This window comes from Ahaetulla prasina, chromosome 2, assembly GCF_028640845.1.
Source record: "Ahaetulla prasina isolate Xishuangbanna chromosome 2, ASM2864084v1, whole genome shotgun sequence".
NCBI lineage: Eukaryota > Metazoa > Chordata > Lepidosauria > Squamata > Colubridae > Ahaetulla > Ahaetulla prasina.
This window is the reverse complement of record NC_080540.1, coordinates 102627250-102651804: the sequence shown is the minus strand read 5'-3', so window position 1 is coordinate 102651804 and position 24555 is coordinate 102627250. Positions and strand designations below refer to the sequence as shown.

Sequence of the window (24555 nt, the reverse complement as noted above, 5' to 3'; positions counted from 1 at the left end):
AACTTATTTTACTGAGATATGTTTAGGTTAGGGATGCGGTGGCTCAGTGGCTAAGATGCTGAGTTTGTCGATTGAAAGGTCGGCAGTTCAGCGGTTCAAATCCCTAATGCTGCGTAACAGGGTGAGCTCCCATTACTCGTCCCAGCTTCTGCCAACCTAGCAGTTCAAAAGCATGTAAAAAATGCAAGTAGAAAAATAGGGAACAGCTTTGGTGGGAAAGTAACAGCATTCTGTGCACCTTTGGCGTTTAGTCATACCGGCCACATGACCATTTTTTTTTTTTTGAATTTATATCCCGCCCTTCCCCAAAGACTCAGGGTGGCTTACATTGTGTGACCATGGAGAGGTCTTCGGACAGCACTGGCTCTTCAGCTTTGAAACGGAGATGAGCATCGCTCCCTAGAGTCAGGAACAACTAGCAAATATGTGCGATGGGAACCTTTACCTTTATGTTATGTTATGTTATGTTATGTTATGTTATGTTATGTTATGTTATGTTATGTTATGTTATGTTAAGTAAATTCTGTTCTTATTATTTCTGTCACTCCTTTATCCTATTGTGTTTTTTTCTATTACAAATATTTATATTGCACTGTATTTTTCCTATTTTTAAATACATGTTTTTAGTTGATTGTATAAATCTAAAAAATACTTTAATCAATAAATTAGAAACATACTTATGAGCACTCCTATCTTACAATTTAGGCCAGGTTTCCCACCTTGTATTATTTGTAAAAAAAATATTAAAGGTGGGATAAAAATAAATAAATACTATACAGATGTATTATAATTCAAAAATTTATTTTTTCCTGTTAGTGATTATAAAGTATTTATCTAACACAAGAGGGCAGCATATACCATGCAGAGGTAAAATAGAGCTTTTTTTTTCCTAGCTCAACACAAATTGAAGACTTTTGAATAACATATATTCTTAACTGAAAATTAAATTTACTGAAATACTCAGAAAAGTGATTTGTATTCACTTTGTGAATTGGATTTACTACCATTCATAATCACCCAATGTTTCTCAATTTATTTCTAAGCAAAATAGTTTTTAAAAAGCTCATAAACTATAATCACCCTAAGTGCAATAAACAAAAGCCACCCAGATGTATATTACATATAGTTCACATTAGTGCTAGTGCATTAACAGGACCTTATACATTTAAAAAATGATTCAATACTATATCAGATTTCATGCAACACTTCCCTGCCATTAATTAAAGTAGCTAATCTTTTTCAGAAAATTATGAAAAATTAAAAAGACTTTTAAAGTAGCCATTCCTTTGTTCAGGCTTATGCAGCAGTCTGAAAACTGAAAGCTGTTCTACTCAAGTAGTATTTTACAATCACTGTTGAAGAATGCAAACACTTGTTAATTACCTAGCCACTATATAACTATATAGTACAGTAGAAAATCAGAGGAACAAATGCTTGTGGAGACTGAATTGTTTAATAAAATGCCTTATATTTGAGATAATATGAGACGCCCTTAAAAGAGCTTAAACCTCAAAACACTATAGGTCAATTAGTTATTCCTTTTTTCTTTTAATTACTAAATATTTAGAAGGCACATGGTTGTTCTTTAATTTGTTCCATAGGTGGTAATAATCATATACACTCAAACTTACTATTATCTCCAAGAAAAAGAAAATTATGCTGGTAGGAAGATTATGCTGGTAGGAAGATTAGAGGCATAAAATTAAGAAAAAGCTTCAAAAAGATTTCAAAACATTGATAGAATCTCTGAGGCCTAGGAAAAGAAATTCAAAGGTGCATAATATATATGCAAGTCATATAACATGAAAGCCTAACAAAGTGAGTTTCATATTTTAAAGAAGAGGTAAAGAGAAAATCAACTCAGAGCTTCCAAGGGTTTCAGTCAGAATGGTTCAACGTCCTCTGGACCTTAAAAGTATGAAACCATAAATATAAAGAATCTTAGAAAACAGTTTGGTGGAGTGATAAGAGAAAATACTACATAAATACTGATATACAACTAATGTATTTCAAAATAATCACACTCACATATTCACATACATACAAGCTTTAAAAAATATATGCCAGCTTTGAAATGATTTCCAATTTTTCACAAAATACATCAATACCATTTCACTTTTCTTGTCAATCCAAATCAAGTCTGTACTTCTGAATCTTCTACACTGCTTACGAGCAAGTGTCCAATTGGATGCCTTCTCATCACTAAAATAATAGCAGTTATTCTCCCAGTATCTCCAGCCAGAAAACTGAGGGCACCATACACTGTTCAAAGCTACCACAAATGAAAGTAAAAAATTAATTTTAAAATATATGTGCTGAAGATAATAATATAATCATCACACATCACTTTTAAGCTTAAATATTTTGGGTGTTCTTTGTGTTCTCTGAGCCTGGTGGTTTTCTTGCAGACATGTCATTACCAAACTAGGTAATATCATTGCAACCACCAAACTCGGATAGCACCAAGGACCACACATTAAACCCTGAGCTACAAATATTCTCTTCTATTAAATACTTTCCAATGTTTATCATGTAAATATTTCTGTAACAATAGCTTTCAGAATACCTTGAAAGATAATATACAAATACAATAAATAAATTTATTGCAAGCATGCAATATGAAATATTCCACTAAAAACATCTCCTAAAATCAGTTCATCCCAATAATGGAAAGCTTAAAAAATTCTACAGTTCAAATTTCTTCCCAAATTTATTTTGTTTAATTGTATATTCCTTTTACATCAGAAATACCATCTTTTATAAGTTCTTATAAAAAAGTCTCTGTATTTTGTTCAAGATACACTAAACCACTGTATTACAAGTTTTTTAGTCAGTGCCTTTATACTAAGATTAAAACACTACAAAAATAATATGATGCCATAGTAGAGTAACAATCTTTCCTTTTTCAAAAAGTAGTCTTTATATTTTTTCTTAATTTGTTATCATAAAGTTGTCATGAACTTTTTGTAAATTACATTTTCAATAGACTATGAAAAGGTTTTAAAAAGCAATAGGGTATTTTCTTAATTGTGGAAAAGGTATGAGTAAAAATACTTTAACGTCCAAGACTTTTGAATTTGCTTGAGCATTTTGGAGAAAGATAACTATCTCTTTTACTTAAATGGAGAAACTTCAGTTTCTTGTCTTCTATGTATGTGGAGGAACTTCATCTTTTTTTCTGTGTATGAAAGCAAAACTACAGAAACTTCTGCATTTGAAATAATGAGGAGGAATGCAAGGCTATCATAGCAGTAAAAATAACGTTTTAAAAAAATACTTTATTTTAAAAATACCTCTCACATATGTAACTTTAGAAGCTCTCACCCTTTTGATGTTTGATGAACTAGCTTTAAAAGCCATAGTATAAGAGTCATAGTATAAGAGAAGGCAGAAGAAAAAATCTGGGACTTTGACACAGAAGGAAGGAAATAGATTAACAGTGTATGTGTTTGTGTGGAGAAAAAACATCTGGGACTTTGACCCAAAAGAAGTTGTGTGTGTGTGTGTGTGTGTCTGCGTGCGTGCGCGAATGTGTACACATTCAGACATGCACACACACATATATACAATAGAGATAAGCAGGAGGGAGGGACAAAAGACACTTGAGATAGGTAAAGCAGATCATTATTAGAAAAAAAGAATAAGATTACAGAAACACTAATTACCACTGAGAATAATATAAAATAAGAGCAGAACAAACCAGACCAAACCAAAGGATAAGGATAAAGAACCAACGCTGAGGACCACATAGAAAAAGATGTCAAATCACTGTTTAATATCTAGCAAAATATACTTTTATACTTTGCTTTTTCATAATTAAGCAACATTGTTCCAGCAAGAGGTGGTCTATATCTATCTTGATTTGTCACTATCCCTAAATCTGCAATAGTCAACAAGAACAAAGAAGGTGCTAACTGAGCAAAGTTATTAGTCAATACAGATGGTTGTAGCAAACAGCACATGGACCTGATTTTTAAAATAAATTTCAATATCAAGCTATCCAACTAACAACAAATGTAACTGGGGACACTATCCATTTCTAATAATTGTGAATAAGAATAAGGAAGAGAGTTTACTAAAAAGTGAGTGACACAAGAACCAACATTTAGGATTGCTTAATTCTTCACCTACTTGTTTACTGAAAATATATATTCCCTTCATTGCTGTGAACGGGATCTCCCAATCTTCCACTGCAAATGTTGGTAAAGGAGTTGGTCGTGAAGAGAGGAAAACTATTGCACTAGCACCAGCAGTATCCATTCGAAAGGCAGATGGGCATAATTTGATTCAATACATAGTTACACCATCTACACTTTATATACAGGTAAGGCTCAGCTTCCGACATTAAATGGGACTGGGATTGCTCCCACTAAGTGATGTGATCTTAAAGCCCGATATCATGTGACCACATTTCTTAGTGAAAGCAGTCACAATTTCTGCTGTAATCCCAATGCATGCAGGTTGTTAAGTGAGAAACAGTGGGAGTCCCAGGTAAGGAGTGCGGGGTCCTGTAGAGGGGTGGGGGAGGCTCTGGGTGGTCTGGCACACAAATTGGGGAGAGTACAGGATATGAGTTGGCGTGAACACAGGAAGGCTGAAGGAAGAGGGCACAGGTCGGCGCAAGTGCAAAGGAGAGAGCAGTATACTGCAGGAATTTGGAGAGCGGACACAGCAAGTTGCAACCTTGGCTGCCAGGTTCCTCATTGACTTTGTTTGTGGGAAGCTAGCAAGAAAGGTCGCAAATAGCAATTATATAACCCTAGAATGCTGAAACTGTTGATAGGGCAAAATGGTTGCCAATTGCCTGAATTGCAATCACATGACTATGGAGTGCCATGAAATTTGTGGATTGGTAAAAAATACACTCATTCAGCATTGTCCCAAGTTCAAATAGTCGCTGAACAAGTAATCAGTAAGTAAGGACTACTTGTAAACAATACTTGTTGCAGGAAGTACCAGTCTGTTTTTGCTATTTAATAGAAACATAGAGAATAGGTGAAAAATAATGAAAACTTTAATTGTTTGGGGCCACATGCAACAATGTAGATGCACAAATAAATGGCTACATTTAAAATCAATTCAGAAACTATAGAGATTGAGGAAGATGACCTTGATGGAAATATGCAAGAACAGTTATCTAGGCAAAAGGGGTTGAAATATTATTTAAGTCAGGGTAAGTTTCCAAGACAATATTTTCAAGAAGCTCAGGCAGATGCTTCTTTAATTCACTAGATTATAAAATGGGGGAAATATAGCATGATGGTACTGGCTTTTATTATAGCCAATTTCAATAAAAATAGTTTTAGCCATCTTCTGGAATTGATTTCATGTGCTGGTCTACCTATGGGGCTGACAGCAACCCATAATATGGGACTAATAACAGTAATCTATTGTTCGGTGACATCAAAATTAATTAAATAAATTATATAATTTTTTATTCAGAAAAACTCCTTTTTGCTTCCCATCTTCCATTTTCGATCTTTCACGTTCATGTTTCAAAGCCTTATTAAAGTACCTTGTTCACAAACAGCAGGAGAATCTTGAGATCTGCAAGAATGGAAAACATCACAATCTCCTGTATAGGGATTACACAATTCATCACCATAGCATCTATTGCAAACAGAGGAACAGTTCATTCCGAAGTAACCCAAGGAACAATCTGTGAAAATAACAATTGTATTAAGAGGATGAATATTCACTACTACCATAACAACTTCCATCAAGCAGCATCTTTATGATAGGGGTAAATGGCTACTAGCCTTGATGGAACTGTGTCCATCTGATGGAAGACTAGTGGGCTTCATTCAATATTTAAACTGCTGGATTACATTGGCCAGGGGTATAATTCAGGAGAATTATACTTATGTTCTTCCATTATCTTAAGGATATACGGAGGGACTTTGCCTACCAGCAGTAAAAATAAGTACAGAAGAATTAGAATAATTGGAATAATCTATGGAAATGAATGTATTTTATTATTTTCTGTGAAGTAATTTCAAAATGTGACCATATTTATTTAGTGTACAAACAATATCACTGACATATTTTGATAAGTATTCCATCTGTCATAAACATTTTCATACACATTTTCTATGCCAATTTTTCTCAATGTTACAGTGCCCTTCCATGCTTTTATATTATTTTCATTCTATCCACATGTTTATGTACAATTCATAATATAAATATTTTAATTGGAAAATTGCATAACAAAACTCAGAGGTATATAAATACTTAAGACTAACTATTAGATCATATATTAGAATAGAATAGATTTTTTTATTGGCCAAGTGTGATTGGACACACAGGGAATTTGCCTTGGTGCATATGCTCTCAGTGTACATAAAAAGAAAAGATACCTTCATCAAGAATCCTAAGGTACATGAATTCATGAATGTACTAAGTTTAAAAGTGCACAGTAACACATGAAACTAATGATCTTCTCATTATCAACTCAAAGGTAAACAGGCTAACTGTTCTATTTATCTTTCAGAAATCTGTTCCATAGCAAGCAAATAAAATACTTGCTTTCTCTATCACTACCAAATTATTTCCTTTTTATACATCAGAAGTCATAAAACTTAAGACCTTTAAAACAGAATAAACAGTGCAAATTATCCAAATACATTTTTACTACTATGTACTAAAAGGACACATTTTGGTTTATCATTTGTATTTATTTTAGCAGAAAATCTCCCTCTGCTTTCCTTTAGAATATAAAAAACTCTAACATTACATTTTAAAATATTCAGTCTAACTTCTATTAATCCCAAATGATTTAGGGCTGCTGTTGTTGTTTTTTGCTTTTTAATATGATACATGTCTATAAATAGACCTAGGAAAAATCTGGATTACTTAGCACACCTGATTTGACATATGCTACAGACTGTTTTTCCTTGCTTTTTAGCAATACTGTTCCTCTGGCAAGTGCATAGGCATTATTCCAGGTTGTTATTCCTGTACACTGCTCTCTAAGCTCCATACATGCTATTTTTGCAGAAATCAAATCTGTGTGGACTTGAGACATAGAACCTTTTGGTGATAAAAGCACCTTTCCTTTATGTTCTTGATATCGCTCAGCAACTACAATAGAAAAAAAAATCCATTCATTAATACAAACAAAAATATTATTCTTGAAGCCTTCACATTCGCACCAAGTTTCATTCTCAATAAATAAAAAGCAATCATAAATGAAAATTCTATTTCTACACTGCATGGCAAACATGTACAAGCTTAGGGATGTTATATCATTCTTCTTCAGAACTTAAAAAAATGGAACACTGAGTTTATCCCAGGAGAATAAATAAATCAAAAATAAAAGAAGGTAAATCGTCTACTTTTAAAATAATTATAACTGCATTATCAGTTAAATTAGAACCAATGAAATGATGCATTGCTGTATTTTATTTCCTGAATTAAAGGCCACTAGAGTCTTCGGAAAATATTGGATCTATAATATATTTTCAGTTTTGTTTACACAATAAAATTACAGTGTATTATGGGATAATCACAGCTTGAAAATTTGGAACAGGGAAGACATGAGCTACTAATCACATTAATTTTAAATAATTTAATTATTGTAAATAAAGTTCTTAAGCTAATTATGTTATTACAGGAGAAACTTAAACTAAACATTTGAAATGACAATATATTCAATTAAAGCATCATCTTAATTTGCAGATAGCCCAAGGTGCACTGCTATATCACTATATTTACTGGAATGTGTTCTAGGTTCATATAAGTATGTACTGAATTTATAAATTTAGTGATAATATAGAGAAATTAAGGTTTAGTCGATGAACCAAAATGATTGACGTGTTACCCAGTTTAGTAATGAAGAAGAAATTGTGGAGGAGGATGTTCCAACAGAGCTAAAAATCTAAGCAAGTCAAATAAGAACTAAAATCAGAATGAGATACATTAATATGATTTTACAGGACTTGACAGGTATGCTTAAAGAAGTTAATAACAACTAAAGAATTGTCTTCTCAAGTTTCAGATGTCACCCAGACTGCTATCAAAGGATATGACATTACTACCGTTAGGAAAACGAACTGGATTTTGAAAGAGTTAAAAAATGACATTAAATCAGAGTAAATCTGGGTGATGTACAGAATAAAAAATAATAATTTAAGAATGAAAAGAATTAGAGAAAATGCAGAAAATACTGAAACTGAATATTTTAATTTCGTATCTTTCAAATAAGAATGTGGACCATTCCCATAAAATATTTATTCTTAGCTTTGGCTTGGATGCATATACCAAGGAATAGAATAATAAAATATTTAAATGTTTGGGTGTGAATGCGAAAATCTCACGTGCTAAAGTGATAAATCAGACCAAAGATAACATTTCATTTTTTGTTTGAAGACAGTAATCTGGCCATATTATAAAGAAGAAAAACTATACTCAAGAATATAGTTTAAATGAGGGTTCCATTTCAAATGAATTTTCTTTCAACCACAAGGGAAACTATTAATCTTAATCCCAACAGTCTTAGAAACTAAATAATATTTTCATTAAATTCTAATTGAGAAAAATGTATACATTTAAAAAATAGATATAACTTTATAAAAACAAGGTAAAGTCTGGCATTTGAGACTTATGAGATGTTTATAAAATAGACGCTTAAACATGTTTCATATTCATTGAGAAAGAAGACAAAATGCGAAGAATGGTAGTGTAGTATATAGATATTAATATAAAGACAAGATTGCTGGGAAGAGGGAACTAATAATTCAACATAATATTCCCTTAACAATGAATTAACTAAATACATTAGGATGGAATTGGGAGAATTTGCAGGAGCATAGCATCAAATAAAGTATAGTAAAATATACTATCAAGAGTTTTAACAGTCAAAATTAATAGGATTTTTCGTATTTTTCTTAGACTACAAATAGTAATTTAATATTTAAAATATATTGGAACAGCTCCAATCTTTCCAACTATCTAGGAATTAATATTACAAAAATTAACAAGTTGTTTAATAATAACTTTAGTGAGGAAGATTTTTAAAAAAAACAAGGAATGAAAATCTGAAATAAGAGATACTTAAAGACACTAGGTGCAATTGCACAGTTAAAACAAAGTCTTTTTTTTTACTTCAAATTATTCTAGCATAAGTACCAAATAAAATATTAATGCTAGGACAAAGAAAATGGGAAATTTCTTTTTTCCATACTAAAAAATTAAAACTTTCCAGAGGGAATACGTATTGACCCAGAAACAGAGTAGATGAGGCATGTCTTTCTAAAATTATATTATCAAGCAGTATGTTGGGTCAAGAGCCAGGTTTTCACCACCATTCTAAAAGTGTGCAGGGTTGGGAACAATGGCATATTGGGGGTAAGAAGGGGATCTGTCCAAAGATCATTTCACTGTGTAAAAAAATGTAGTGGAATTATAAATAGATTGTCATTTGTCTTGGCTACCATGGCTTCAATAGAATAGAATAGAATAGAATAGAATAGAATAGAATTGAATTGAATTGAATTGAATTGAATTGAATTTTATTGGCCAAGTGTGATTGGACACACAAGGAATTTGTCTTATTTATTTATTTATTATTTAAATTTTTATACCGCCCTTCTCCTGAAGGACTCAGGGCGGTTTACAGCCAGATAAAATAAACATTCCTATTACAAAATAAATACTATTAAAATACCACTAAAAAACTTATTCAATTTGGCCGCAAAAAGTCTTGGTGCATATGCTCTCAGTGTACATAAAGGAAAATATACCTTCATCAAGGTTCAATTCATTTTAGATCTTGCGATATGGTAGAACCTAGAAATTTGAAGGTTTCTACTGTTGATACTGTGTTGTCTAGTATCATGAGAGGTGGAAGTATGGAAGGGTTTCTCCTAAAGTCTACCACCATTTCTACGGTTTTGAGTGTGTTCAGTTCCAGATTGTTTCGGTCACACCACGAGGCTAGTCATTCGACCTCCCATCTGTATGTGGATTCATTGTCTCGAATGAGACCGATCACTGTTGTATCATCTGCAAACTTCAGTAGTTTAACAAATGGATCGTTGGAGATGCAGTCATTGGTATACAGAGAGAAGAGAAGTGGGAAGAGCACACAGCCTTGGGGGCGCTCTGTGCTAATTGTACAGGTATCTGATGTGATCCTGCTTAGCTTCACCTACTGCTTCCTGTTTGTTAGGAAGCTTGTGATCCACTTACAAGTCTGTTCAGGTACCTGTACTGGTTTAGCTTAGTTAGAAGAGTGTCTGGAATGATGGTACTAAATGCTGAACTAAAATCTACAAAGAGGACCCTTGCATTGGTCTTTGGAGATTCAAGATGTTGTAGGATGTAGTGCAAAGCTATATTAACAGCATCATCTGTTGATCTATTTGCTCAGTATGCAAATTGCAAGGGGTCTAACAATGGATCCGTGATGGTTTTCAAGTGGGACAACACTAGCCTTTCAAAGGTTTTCATGACTACAGATGTTAAAGCAACTGGTCTGTAGTCATTCAGTTCCTTGATGGTGGGCTTCTTTGGCACTGGGATGATGGTAGAGTGTTTGAAGCAAGAAGGAACATAGCATATCTCTAGTGATTTATTGAAGATTCAACTTAAATCCTTTTGAATAAGATATATGTAAATGACTCAGCGTTTTGTTTTCTAATAGCCTTTGAAAAATCAATAATTAAACAACCTAATTACAGGAACAATATCAAAATTAATAGACTATTATTCGAATTGGATTTATTGGACCCACCTTGATTTTGAAAGTGGGGGAAGCAGAATTAGGAAAATGAATACAGGAATACAGATGAAGTGCCAAAGAGCATATAAATCTGGTTTCCACATGATCAGATTGGCATATTAATGTTCAATTAAAATAATACATATATTGCATAATTACTTATCCAAATATTGGAAAAACTGCAATGAGAAAGGACTTTTTTCATATGTGTCCAGAGTTGAAAAAAATTTCACCTTTGTGGAAGAAAATATTTGAAGAATTCAGAATGATAAACAAAAAGTTCTTTTTGCAGTCCAGCAATGACCTTATGCCCTTGTGGAAGATAACTTTAAATTAAGCAAAAGAAAAATTATATTTATATTGCTAGCTGCTAATTCAGCAATTACTCAAAAGTAGGAATGTTTAGATAATTTATCACTGGGCAGTTGGCAGTTGGCATAATTCATTGCTCTTCTTGAAAATTCACTAATAAAATCCATATATTAAATGCACAGAGGTCACATTTTTATTGAAAGATTATGTTTTACTGAAAGATTATATGTTAAAATTAACAATAACAGCTAATTTTGATAACATGGATGATTTTTGGGAACAGTTACTAAATTTTAAAATATACTATTATTGGATACTGTCTTGTATTCTTGTTTCTTTCCTGTCTTACAAAATATCAAAAGTGAATCATAATTTTTCTTAAAAAAAATAATAGCAGGAGCTTTAAAGTAGGAAGCCCCTCTTATAGGGTCAAAAATAAATAGTTGCTAGATGAATTGAACTGAATGAAAGAGTAATGTATGAAAAACGTTTGTTAAGATGTTTGGTTATATAGAAGAGATTAAGGTAAAGGTAAAGGTTTCCCTTGTACATACGTGCTAGTCATTGCCGACTCTAGGGGGCGGTGCTCATCTCCGTTTCAAAGCCGAAGAGCCAGCGCTGTCTGAAGACGTTTCCATGGTCATGTGGCCAGCATGACTCAACGCCAAAGACGCACGGAACGCTGTTACCAAAGATGGTCCCTATTTTTTCTACTTGCATTTTTATGTGCTTTCAAAACTGCTAGGTTGGCAGAAGCTGGGACAAGTAACGGGAGCTCACCCCGTTACACGGCAGCACTAGGGATTTGAACCGCCGAGCTGCCAATCTTCCGATCGACAAGCTCAACGTTCTAGCCTCTGAGCCACTGCGGCATCCCATAGAAGAGATTAGAAGAGATTAGCCAAAACTAAATTGTAAAACATATAATAGTCAAAAAAGGTGCTACCAGCCTCCCTCTGAAGTTTTGCTATCACAGACTAACATAGCTTTCCGCTTGTAAAATGTACAACTATGAAAGATGACTGAACAGACTGAAATGAAAGGAGAGGCTTGAAAAGTCATGACTGGGTGGATTTGATGAGACTGTCAAAAAGTAAACAGTAAGACATTTAAACCAAAAGACAATATATAAATCATATACTTGGTGAACATGATAGAAGCAAGTATGGTTTGCAAAGATAGGAAGACAGACAGTTAAATAGTAATTGATGTAGGCGTAAAATAAATTTAGCTATATTTTCTTTCCTTTTATGCCTAAATTTCTATTTCTTACTACTTTTATATTTTAATTTGCTTATCCTGAAAAAAGAGAACAGCATGATGTAGGTATATATAGAAGTTTTAAAAGAATACTCTACAATATGCTTGATAATTGATTCCATCCATAATTCTTAATTAAATGGCTGTTATATCCACATTGTGTATCTTACATATTTACTAAATTTTCAGTTATTTTGGTATTTAAAGTTTATTTTACATGCTCATTACAAATTACTGCTCTTATCTACTGCTGTCATTTCTCAATGCAGAATCTGCATATTATTATTATTGTTTTATTATTTATTGTTTTATTTCCTGATTCTAGTCACCTCCAGTTATACTATTATTTTACCAAATCAAATTTAACAGAGCTAAAGTTCAAAACTATTCTTTTCCCACAATAATTTAACATCGTAGAGAACAGATAAAAACTTACCTGCAGATCGTTGACAGATCCAATGGGCATTTGTATCACAACTGACAGCAACCAAGCTGTGTTTGGAAACTTTCACACAAGTATTTGGCTGAACTGGATTTGATAGCTGAAACCTTTCCAATTAAACAGAAATTAAACAAAAGAGAAACCAAACTGGTCTCCCTTGGAAATTAATCATACAGAGAATGTGACCAACATTTTTCTTTAAGGCGCCTGTAAACTTGATTCAAAAATCCAGCCATTTGGGCAGCCTAATTTATTTTGGTTCTTTCGAAGCCATGTAACTCAGAAACAAACATAATGTTCTCGATTAGGAAATCTTCATTATGTGATTATTTTTATTTTTAATAAATAATTAAAAATATTTTGAAATTGCTTGCCAATACAAACGGCTGAGGTATTTCTGCATACTTTAGTTTTCTTTCTTGTTTAAGTAATATCAAGACAAACAATGACCAAAAGACTAGAATACATAAAAGATATTATATTCACATCGAAAGAAATGTTTCAGTAAAATCAAATAAGACTGCTTTTCACAGTTAATCTTTACCAAGAACTTGCATTTGTCCGTGTGCCTTCTGACCATGAAAAGCTTTGAGTTTCTTCCAAATTATTCAGTCCAATCCAAAAGTTGTCCAAAGGTAAATCTAAAATCCAGTTCTACAAATATTTAACAAAGTTATATTTGAAATATGACATCTAACTACTACTTCTTTTACATCATACATCTCTCTTTCTTTTATTTGTTTACTTTATTTTATTAAATGTATTGACCACCCATCTTACCACAAGGTAACTCTGGGTGGTTTGCAACATTAATAAGGAGCTTGCATATTAATTTGTACTTGCATATAATCTGGATATATTTGAGATTGCTAACTGAACAGCTGAATCAACTGATCTGAACTGAACTGAACCAGAACAACTACTTTGGTGTAGTCCGGGGTAGTCAACCTGGTTCCTACTACCCACTAGTGGGCGTTCCAGTTTTCATGGTGGGCGGTAGGGATTTTTGTCCAATACCAAAACACTTTTCTTTTTTTTAATTTAATTGACTTTTAAAAAAAAAAATTCATAGCATTATTTAAAAACATTTTCATTAGGTTTTCATAAAATTCCCCGTGACAATTTAAATTTCTGAAAATATACTATTTGTATTGCCTGTGTATAAGTTTAGTTCATGTTACGTAAGTGAAACTAAATGGTGCTATAGTGCGACCACAAACAAAAGAGCCTCATCCCAGAATAGCTCGCACATCTTCCCCTGAACCGGTGGGCGGTTAGAAATTTTTATTACTAACAGAGATACAAAAGTGGGTGGTAAGTATAAAAAGGTTGACTACCCCTGGTGTAGTCTATGTTTGGACCAAAATACATATGCTTTGTCTCTGCTCAGACCCGGAACACATAAGTTCTAGATCAGGGGTAGTCAACCTTTTTATACCTACCGCCCACTTTTGTATCTCTGTTAGTAGTAAAATTTTCTAACCGCCCACCGGTTCCACAGTAATGCACTGTGTATCGTCGTCTGCACATGCTTCTCGTGCATCATGGATTGGATTTGGGGAGGGGGCACTGGCTACCAGCTCTGCTTGTTTGTTACAGCTGGGTGGTATGGGGGAGATGCAGGAGCTATTCTGTGACCATTTAGCGCCATTTAGCGCCATTTAGTTTCACTTACGTAACGTGAACTAAACTTATGCACGGGCGATACAAATAGTATATTTTCAGAAATTTAAATTGTCGTGGGGAATTTTATGAAAACCTAATGAAAATGTTTTTAAATAATGCTATGAAAATTTTTTAAAAAGTCAATTAAATTTTAAAAAAGGAAGGTGCTTCAGTATCGGACAAAATCCCTATCGCCCACGTTGAAAGCTGGAACACCCACTAGTGGGCAGTAGGGACCAGGTTGACTACCACTGTTCTAGATAGAAATGTATTAGGAAAAGAAATGCGGAGGGGTGGGGAATCAAGGCTATCAGAAATAGATCCTTGCACATTTGGGCTCAGGTATGGAAAGAGAGGTATTGGCAACATCAGAAAGTGAGAACTCAGTAGATTTGCTACAGTTGTTACATTTTTATGCCATCCTTGAATTCAAGAATGATATAATCAATCACCCCGTTTCCTCTCCCCTCATTGCACCATGCTCTGCTTACTTTCCCTTATGACTACCCAGGAATTCAAGCACAGTATATCTAGCCAGCCTGCTTGCCTGCAATAACATGAGGATCAGATGCATCAGATGGATACACCACACTTGAATTCAAGAACAGCAATGTCTCGCCCAGAAGAACTAGGGAAAGGAAAGTACTAGGAAGATCAGCAGATGAATAAAAGATGAAACCACCCAGTCTACTCTGACAAAGCCAGACATATAAGTACTTTTAAAGCCCAAGCCAAAAGCAAGATGGGTGGCAAACAAATTTAATAAAAAATTAAGAAATAAATAAAATAAATAAAACATTATTACAGAGTGGCACACAAATAATATTTTTTCAACTTACTTTTTCCTGAACACTGTTAAGTGTCACTAACTCTGTAGATGTATATCTCTTGCAAAACTTCAATGCTTCAGTCCAAGTCCCCTCCTGGTTTTCTTCTAGACAATAACAATTCCCATTCCAATAGTGCCAGCATGAGACATCTGGACAAGTCAGTCTAAATCTGGCTTTAAGTGAGAAAATAAAGATACAGGAACTTGTATAACTATAGTACTTTAGCTAAACTGAAAATCTTTTGCATTTCTACAATCTTTATTCCTCTGAAACACCAAATGTTTAAGTCCTCTAACCAGATTTTTACTTAACATTTCAGACAAGAAGAAAATTAATTAAAAATATTGTGTTTAACACTTTGTAATTGTTGTTTGCCTCAAATTTACATACCTTTTTGGCAAAATATAACTGTGACTTACAACAACAAAACATGGAAATATATCTTTTAAAAGTATTGCAGAAATGGAAGAAAACCAGGACTCTTTAAAATTCAATGAGACTAGAAGACCTTGCATTTGGTTCCTAAATGGTTTTTAAAGAGAGCCAGTTTGTGTAGTGGTTATACTAGACCAAAATTTCTATTCCCACATTAGCCACAAAGCCAGCTGAGAGACTGTGGATCCTTCATTCTCTCTTAGACCCAAACCATTTCTCAAATCCTGCCAAGAAAACTGCAGACTAATGAAGACATTGGCAAGTGTCAACACTGACTCAATGGATAGGAGATAGTTTCCTACTTGTAATGGGATAATTGTCAGAGTTTGTCTTATATCACAATTGTGCCCTTTCCTGAACTGAGCAGCATTTCCCATGTCACTCATATCCTAATCACCTTGTATGTGGATTACAATATTGCAATAAGTTGTATAAGGGGTTACCCTTGAAGACCTTTTGAAAGCTACAGGTGATCTAGAATGCAGCAGTAACAGCATTTCACAAGAGTCCTCTACTTACAACTGGTCACTTAGCAATTGTTTCAAGTTATGAGAACCTGAAAAAAGACTTACAACCTAGTTTTGAAGTTTCAGCAGTTGGATCCCCTCCATGGTCACATGGCTGAACTTCAGATGCTTGGCAACATGGCCACATTTATGGCTACTTGCAGGGTCCCGCAGGCATGTGAACACATTTTACATAATGGTTCTGCTAAAAATCAGCATTTCCACTTTTTTAGCAAAACAGTACCCATAGCAAACCATTGGTTCACTGAATAACTGTGGTATTTGCTTAATGACTGTCACAAAAAACATTGTAAAATTGAGTTGCCTATTTTATGACTATTACAACTGTAAAATAGTCTGTTTTACAACTATTACAACATATCATCGTAATGGGTAGGCTCCATTCAGTCATATATGTTGAGGATTACTTGAATGTCAATTTAACACAGCTGCTGCATGAGTTACATTTATTATAACTAGGTTTCCAGTGCAATGCAATGTGCTGGTTATCTATTACTAAGCTTACAGTATATGATATAAATCCTAGTTACTTTCTTTATTCCATTGTCTCTGCCTAATTTGTAAGCTCTTAACAGTTGGCATGGTCTGAATGGCACCTATTACAAAATATCATCTCATGGGACCTCTGTTGCACTGCCCACTGAAACATCATTCCTCCAGAGTTTTAAACATTATTGAACTTTTCTTCATGCAAGCTTGAAGACCTGGCTTTTTCCACATATTTTGATCTAGGACAGGGTATAGACCCATAGTGGAATAGTCTTTGTAAACTGATGTTCATGTTTACATTATAACCATATTTTGTTCTGTTTTTAAACATAATATATTGGATCAGGGTTTTTTTTTTCATGCTAGCCAGAATCAGTGATGAGACAGCTGGCCCTAGAAATTCAAATAATAAATAAAATTGCATCTAAAACCCATGCAATTTAATTTAGCCATGACTATTTTTGTATGTGTATTTCAGTGGAGAATAAATATAATTAGGTTCCTTGAACACATCTCAATATTTAATACCAGAGGTAACTTGATTCATACTGATGAAAATTGCAAGATTGAAAATAGCGACCATGGAGTTCCCATCATTCCCTTTATGCTGGAACCAGGTGGAATATGCAGAGACAAGATGCCTATATTCCTTTTCTATACATAACGGTGTTCATCTTGTTCCTTTGATTCTGTCTGCAAAGTTGTTTGAGAATGCTTAAATTTTGTCCTCCTCATTAACACTATGGCAAAGAAATCTTCAGAAATCAGAAGACTTATATCTAATCCTGGATTCCTACACAGTGATTGTACTGATGTACTTAAATAGTCAGAATTTCTCCAGAGATTTTCAAATATGCACAGGTGAATATCATCACAATACATTGTAGCATTTTAAAATGTTAGAAGCAGGTATAGGAGAGGTATAGGAGACAATTTATTGTACCTGGACAAAAGTAGAAGGCAATCTGCTCTCTAGAACTGCCTTATGGCTGCTCAATTCTTTTTCTTCTATCTTTAAAGGCCCCTTTTACCATGGTTGCTGAAAACTGGTCACTACAGTCCATAGAGTATATCCATTTTCAAATAAATGTGGGGTGTATTTTGTTAAAATATGTGATTTCTACTCACAAGTCAGTTTCAGTAGCAACGAGTGCTCTCTTGGAAGACTTGAAAGACCAGGTTAAGGATAGATCATGATAGAGAAAAACTTTTATTTATTCTTTAAAAATAATAACCAAAACAAGAAACAAAATACAAAGTTTTGTGCTTATATTAATTATAATGAAAATACATTTTCAAAACAAACTACATATAAAAAGTGCTTAAAATGGTAGTTGGGTTCTTTAAATGGATTAGAAATTAAAATATGCATGCTTGGATGTAATTTACATTAAGTAAATATATAAACAGAATTGTAATTCTAGTTAATTGCTAGAATGATGTATATACTTCATTCGGTTATTTTTCCTGTTGTATTTTTTTACTTGTTTAAAAGCATATTTGTATGTCATGGAGAAAATTTGTGTGGACACATAAATAGGAATCATAAATGCACAGGAGTCAAAAATGACCAGATGACACATCATTTGACCAATAATTGACTCAAAAAATAAGCACCTATGACTGTCATTAATTTAAATTGTTAAGGTAATGTAGAGAAATTATTTGATGACCTATTTCCCCCAAAGTAAAATTGTATTGAATATTGTCCTGTAAATAGATAGATCGATAGGTCGGTAGGTATATTTGGGGAGGGAAGAGGGAGAGGGGGAGTGTAGGGACGTCCCTGTCCTAATGTTCCCTTTAATTGTATTCATTTTATGTATTCAATTCATGCTTATACTTATATAATACGTGTGTGTGTGTGTAATCTAATATGTACTCGACAAAATAAATAAATAAAATTCCAGTCGACACCTGACTTAATCCTCCTGTTTTCTCAGAGGTAGATTTTACTCTCTCCAGCAAGGCTTCCTTTTGGGGAAAGGGACACAGAGCCAGCCGGTTGCTCCTTATACAGACATCCACAGAACCCGAGTCGCACTTTCAGGCTGTTTTTACCTTCATCTTCCCAAGTTTCAACCCACTGCATTTGCCAAAACCCAATCAAGGCCAGCAAAGCCCACATCCCAGCGTTTCCTCTCTCGGCCTTTCTAACCCGAGGACCAGCGTCCGCTAGAGCGCTTAGCGGGCTGCCTCTCGCCAGTAGCCGAGACGGGGGGGGGGACACTGCGCATGCGCCGATACTTCTGTAAAAGTGGGATGTTGCGCGTGGCTTGGCGCGGTATGCAAGACTTGCTGTTTGCTCAGCTTTCTTCTGCAATAACCGCCCCACTCCGCCATCGCGTTGCCGTCACGAAAGTCTTTCGAAAAATCCCAACCTCATGCTTATTATTCTCTGCTTGAAAAAGCTCCCGTCGCTTCCGATCCTTAAGGGGCAAAATGTCGTTGTAGGCTGTTCATGAGTAATCAAACTGTCCGCTTGCTCGACGCTTCCAAAAACAAGACATTGGTCAAATGTCTATGGAGATTCTCAGTCATCCAGGTCAAGCTTGTCCCAAAGGTGCTTTTTTTTAAAAGGCAACTGGACTTTATAGTTTTTCTTTGAAGACGGTTCTCTTCTTATCCAAGGAGCTTCTTCAGCTCTGACTGGATGGTGCGGAATGGAAGGATTTATACTCCTTGCAAAACGTCTTCAAAGAAGGAAAACGTCTTCAAAGTCCAGTTGCCTCCTTAAAAAACATCTTTGGGACATGTCAAATACCGTAACCGCTTTCGTATTATTATTTTCCTTTTCAGATGTACCTTCCCCGGCCTCCCCTGCCGCCGCCCATTGTTTAGAATAGTAGTCTTGGGATTTTATTTGGTTTTTGCTTTAGCTAAATAGCTAATAGTTGCTGATGATGTTAAATGTGCTGGCTATCACATCCAAAAATATAGAGGTCTCTGTTTTCCTCTCTGTTTCCTCACAAGGGGAAACACTGACTTCCCAAGTTCTAGCAAAATAGATAAAATAATTTCCACAATATGGTCTTGACTTGTTTTTCTTGCTGGTTGCCTTGGAGTCCTAATAGTAAAGACCACATATGTTCTGACTTTTTGTTTCTTTAGTTGTAATAGGAGTACTAAGTTAGCAGGCTTTGTTTTTACAAATTAAGTTAAAATATATAGGTTTGCAGAAACCACGAAACAGAGTATTAAAGAATAGTTGCAATCAACGATGTGGTCCCACCAGCTCATTTTAAAACTTCTAATATTGGTATGATTGGAAAAACTAATTGTTTCATTCACAATTGCCTAATTATGTGTAGTTTAGTTTTAATGTGAAATCATTATTATTTTTATAAGCCCACACTTTGCTTTCAAATTGCTAGCCATAAAATCAATTAGCTTCATGGAAAATATATTAACAATAATGAACAAAGACTGAACCATAATAATAATAATAACTAGGCATATGCTTTTCTCTAGAAAGGAAAAAAAAGTACTCTGATCATAACAAACCATGGATCTCTGCACATTTTGTTTTTTTAGACTGACATTTTCACAGTGAAGCATAATAAACGCTGATATCAATCCTTTGTGTAATACAGCAATCTGTTAATTTTATGCAAATTGCCAGGAACATCTGCCTTTACTTTCCAGGCAATTTAATAGATTAATAACAGCTTTGATTCTATATTGTTTTTCCTGGAGAATCCTATAGAATATATAATTATTTTCTACATTTGTATACAACTGTTATACCAAATATGCAAGGCAGTTTATATTATATAATTATGACTTACAATCTTACAATTCCTGAAGAGCATGAAACAAATACAAAGAAATAGAGCAGAATCTGCCTTCTCAGAATATGAATTCATTATTCTGTGTCCTGCAGTCAGGGATGTTGGAGAACAGGACTTGGTCTTCCTGTGAAGTCCTTTAAGGTGTTTGAAAATTGATATCACACTCATCCTCCTGTAATTTTTTCTGCTCTTTTTCTGCTATTGTTTTAATTTATAGTCTGCTAGTCATTTCTGTTGTCTTTCTCTGAACATGTTCCAGTTGATTCGAATGTTAATTGAGATGCCTAAACCTGGACATAATTCTCAAGGTGGAGGCTTCACTTCAATACAAAATTATGTGAAATCATTCCTTTCTATGTTTCCTATATTTTATTATACTATAAAGGTATTTTTTGAATTTTTGATAAGATGTTATCAGGTTCAGTCATTGTGGTTTATTAAGTAAAACCAAGTGAAAATGAGGTAATTGTTTATAATTGTGCCATGGGTTCATTGATAGGGCCAGTTTAGCTCACGCTGGTAAAAGCCTGTTATTAAGAACACAGTAGCCTGCAATTACTGCAGGTTCGAGCCCGGCCCAAGGTTGACTCAGCCTTCCATCCTTTATAAGGTAGGTAAAATGAGGACCCAGATTGTTGGGGGGGCAATAAGTTGACTTTGTAAATATACAAATAGAATGAGACTATTGCCTTATACACTGTAATCCGCCCTGAGTCTTCGGAGAAGGGCGGGGTATAAATGTAAACAAAAAAAAAATCACCTTTTGTGACTTTCTGACATCAAAATCAATCGGGAGGCCAAATTCACTTAACAACCATGTTACTAACTTAACAGCTATAGTGATTCACTTAACAACTGTAGCAAGAAAGGTAATAAAATGGAGCAAAATTATTTTCCTTTCTTCCTCCCTTCTTCACTTCTCCAGTAAACTGTCTGTCTTTATCCTTGAGCCTAGGAAAAATAAACTAGCTAATTTGTGTAATTTTTCATATAATGGTCATGGGAATATCAATATAACAACACTTCGCAAGTCTTTAAAACTGCTGCTGCATCTTTTCATAAATAAGAGCTGCGGTGGCACAGTGGTTAGAATGCAGAATTGCAGGCTAATTCTGCCGACTGCTAGCAGTTCAGCAGTCAACCTGGCTCAAGGTTGACTTGGGCTTCCATCCTTCCAAAGTCGGTAAATGAGAACCAAGATTGTTGACTGTATGGGCAATGTACTAACTCTGTGAACTGCTTAGAGGGGGCTGTAAAGCACTATGAAATGGTATGTACTGTATTTTTGCTCCATAAGGCACACTTTTTTTCCTCCCAAAAGTGGGTGGAAATGTCTGGGCATCTTATGGAGTGAATATGGGCGATAGGCAGCAGAGGAGAACAGTGGCAGTGATCCCTTCAGTCTAGAACAGATGATTGGGGGTATTCCGGGAGGTTGATCCAACCGCCGATCAGCTGCTAGGAGGTGAAAGCTCCAGTGTTCCCCAGTGGAGGCAGCAGACACGGAGGAGGCAGGCTGTTTGCTGCAAGGACACTAGCCAGATGGATGGACACTGGGAGGCAGAGGCAGTTTTTTTTCTCTTGTTTTTCTCCTCTAAGCCTAGGTGTGTCTTATGGTCAGGAGTGTCTTATGGAGCAAAAAGTCTAAGTGTTATTGCTATTGCTATCTACTGCATGATCTTAGATCAGGGGTGTCCAAACTTGGTCCCTTTAAGACTTGTGGACTTCAACTCCCAGAGTTCCTCAGCCAGCTTTGCTGGCTGAGGGACTCTGGGAGTTGAAGTCCACAAGTCTTAAAGGGACCAAGTTTGGACACCCCTGTCTTAGATAAAGACTTTTTTTCCTGTTTTCAACTGAGTCTGATTCTTAGAGACTGCCTGGACAAGTCCTTGCAGTTTTCTTGGAAAAGCTTTTTAGAAGTAGTTTGCCATTGCTTGCTTCCTAGGGCTGAGACAGACTGACTGGCCCCAGGTCACCCAGATGACTTTGTAGCTTAGGGGGGACTAGAACTCACGGTTTCTAGCCTGGTGTCTTAATTACTAGTCCAAACTGTCTCTCCAGATAAAGACATAGATGCTTTTAAAAGTTGTAGGTTGGTGCTATGTTTGTACTTTTCACACTCCAAAGTACTTTTTGGAATGTAGTTTATTTATTTTATTTATTTATTTTATTTTGTCACAACAATATATGTAGGTATCATACAAAAAGATTATATAGTATATAAACACATATATGAGTAAATATAAGGAGGTATAAGCATATATATAGGAAGAAGAAAAGAAAAACAATAGAACAGGAACGGTAGGCACATTTGTGCACTTATGCACGCCCTTTATGGTCCTCTGAGGAATGGGGTGAGGTCAATAGTAGAAAGTTTTTGGATAAAACTTTTAGGATTATGGGAAGAGACCACAGAGTCAGGTAAAGTATTCCAAGCACTGATGATTCTGTTACAGAAGTCATATTTTCTGCAATCTAGATTAAAGCGGTTAACATTAAGTTTGAATCTGTTGGTTGCTCTTGTATTGTTGCAATTAAAGCTGAAGTAGTCTTTAACAGGAAGGACATTACAATAGATGATTCTATGAGTTAAACTTAGGTCTTGTCAAAGGCGACGGAGTTCCAAGTTTTCTAAGCCTAGGATTTCAAATCTGGTGGGATAAGGTATTTTGTTGTTTTCTGAGGAATGGAGAACTCTTCTTGTAAAATATTTCTGGACTCGTTCAATTGTACTGATGTCAGAGATGTGGTGAGGGTTCCAAACAGGCAAGCTGTATTCTAGAATTGGTCTAGCAAATGTTTTATATGCTCTGGTTAGCAGTGTGGTGTTTTAGGTTTACAACTCTTAGAGCTTTTTTTGCTATGTAGTTGCAGTGGGCTTTGGCACTTAGATTATTTGACATGAAAACTCCAAGGTCTTTAACGGGATGGGGGTCGTCTTTAACGGGATGGGGGTAGTCTGTAAGGTAATGTCCATCTAGTATGTACTTAGTTTTTGGGTTCTTTTTTCTATATTTAAGACTGAGCATTTGCTGGTTGAAATTTGGAGCTGCCAATTTTTAGACCAAGTGGTTAGATGATCAAGGTCGTTTTGAATGATAGAAGTATTGTCTGTGGTGTTAAATAGTTCGACATCATCAGCAAAGAGAACACAATTACTTGAGATATGGTCACAAAGATCATTAATGTATAGTATAAAGAGTGTTGGTCCAAGGACGCTGCCTTGAGGAACGCCACTCTTGACAGGAACAGGATTTGATAAAGCATTGCCAATTTTGACCACTTGTTGTCTGTTAGACAGAAAAGCAGATATCCATTTGTGGAGGGGTCCTGAGATGCCATAGAATGTTAGTTTTAGGAGAAGTTTATCGTGTACTACTGAGTCAAAAGCTTTGCAGAAGTCTATGTAACAGAAGTCTGCTGTTACCACATGCCTCCCACCGACCCGTACGCTTTCACAGAGAAGGACTTCTCAGGGTGCCGTCCGCCAAGCAATGTCGGCTGGTGGCCCCCAGGGGAAGGGCCTTCTCTGTGGGGGCTCCCACACTCTGGAACGAGCTTCCCCCGGGTTTACGCCAAATACCTGACCTTCGGACATTCCGTCGCAAACTGAAGACACACCTTTTTATCCACGCGGGGCTGGCTTAAATTGAATTTTAATGTTAAATTTTAATAATTTTAAATGGGGTTTTTAGTTCATGGCAAATTTTAATTTTCAGGCTAATTTAAATAAGTTTTTTAAATTGCATTTTAAACTGTATATTATATTGTTGGTTTTATCTTGCCTGTACACCGCCCTGAGTCCTTCGGGAGAAGGGCGGTATAAAAATCAAATAAATAAATAATAAATAAATAAATGTAGATTGCATCTATTGATTTGCCTTGATCGAGATTTGAACTCCATATGTTTTTGCAGTGGAGAAGTTGTAAGTTACATGATAATTTTTTTCTGAAACCAAATTGTTTGTTGGAGAGTAGGTTGTTAGTTTCTAAGTGTGAGGTAATGGATTGGTTGATGATCGATTCCATGACTTTGCAGGTGACGCAGCAAAGGGAGATCGGTCTGTAGTTTTCGACTAAGCTG

The 24555-nt window shown here is 35.0% G+C and overlaps 1 protein-coding gene across 1 annotated transcript in view; it reads right to left on the bottom strand.

Annotated features, from left to right (window-relative positions):
- LOC131190532 (uncharacterized) overlaps positions 1-14385 on the bottom strand; it is a 75448-nt gene extending 61063 nt beyond the window's left edge. Inside the window, 6 exon segments of the mRNA XM_058167868.1 lie at positions 3794-3880; positions 5516-5659; positions 6862-7080; positions 12729-12841; positions 13279-13388; positions 14332-14385. Coding sequence (XP_058023851.1) covers positions 3794-3880; positions 5516-5659; positions 6862-7080; positions 12729-12841; positions 13279-13388; positions 14332-14385 — 727 coding nt within the window.
- Between the last annotated feature and the right edge of the window lie 10170 nt (positions 14386-24555).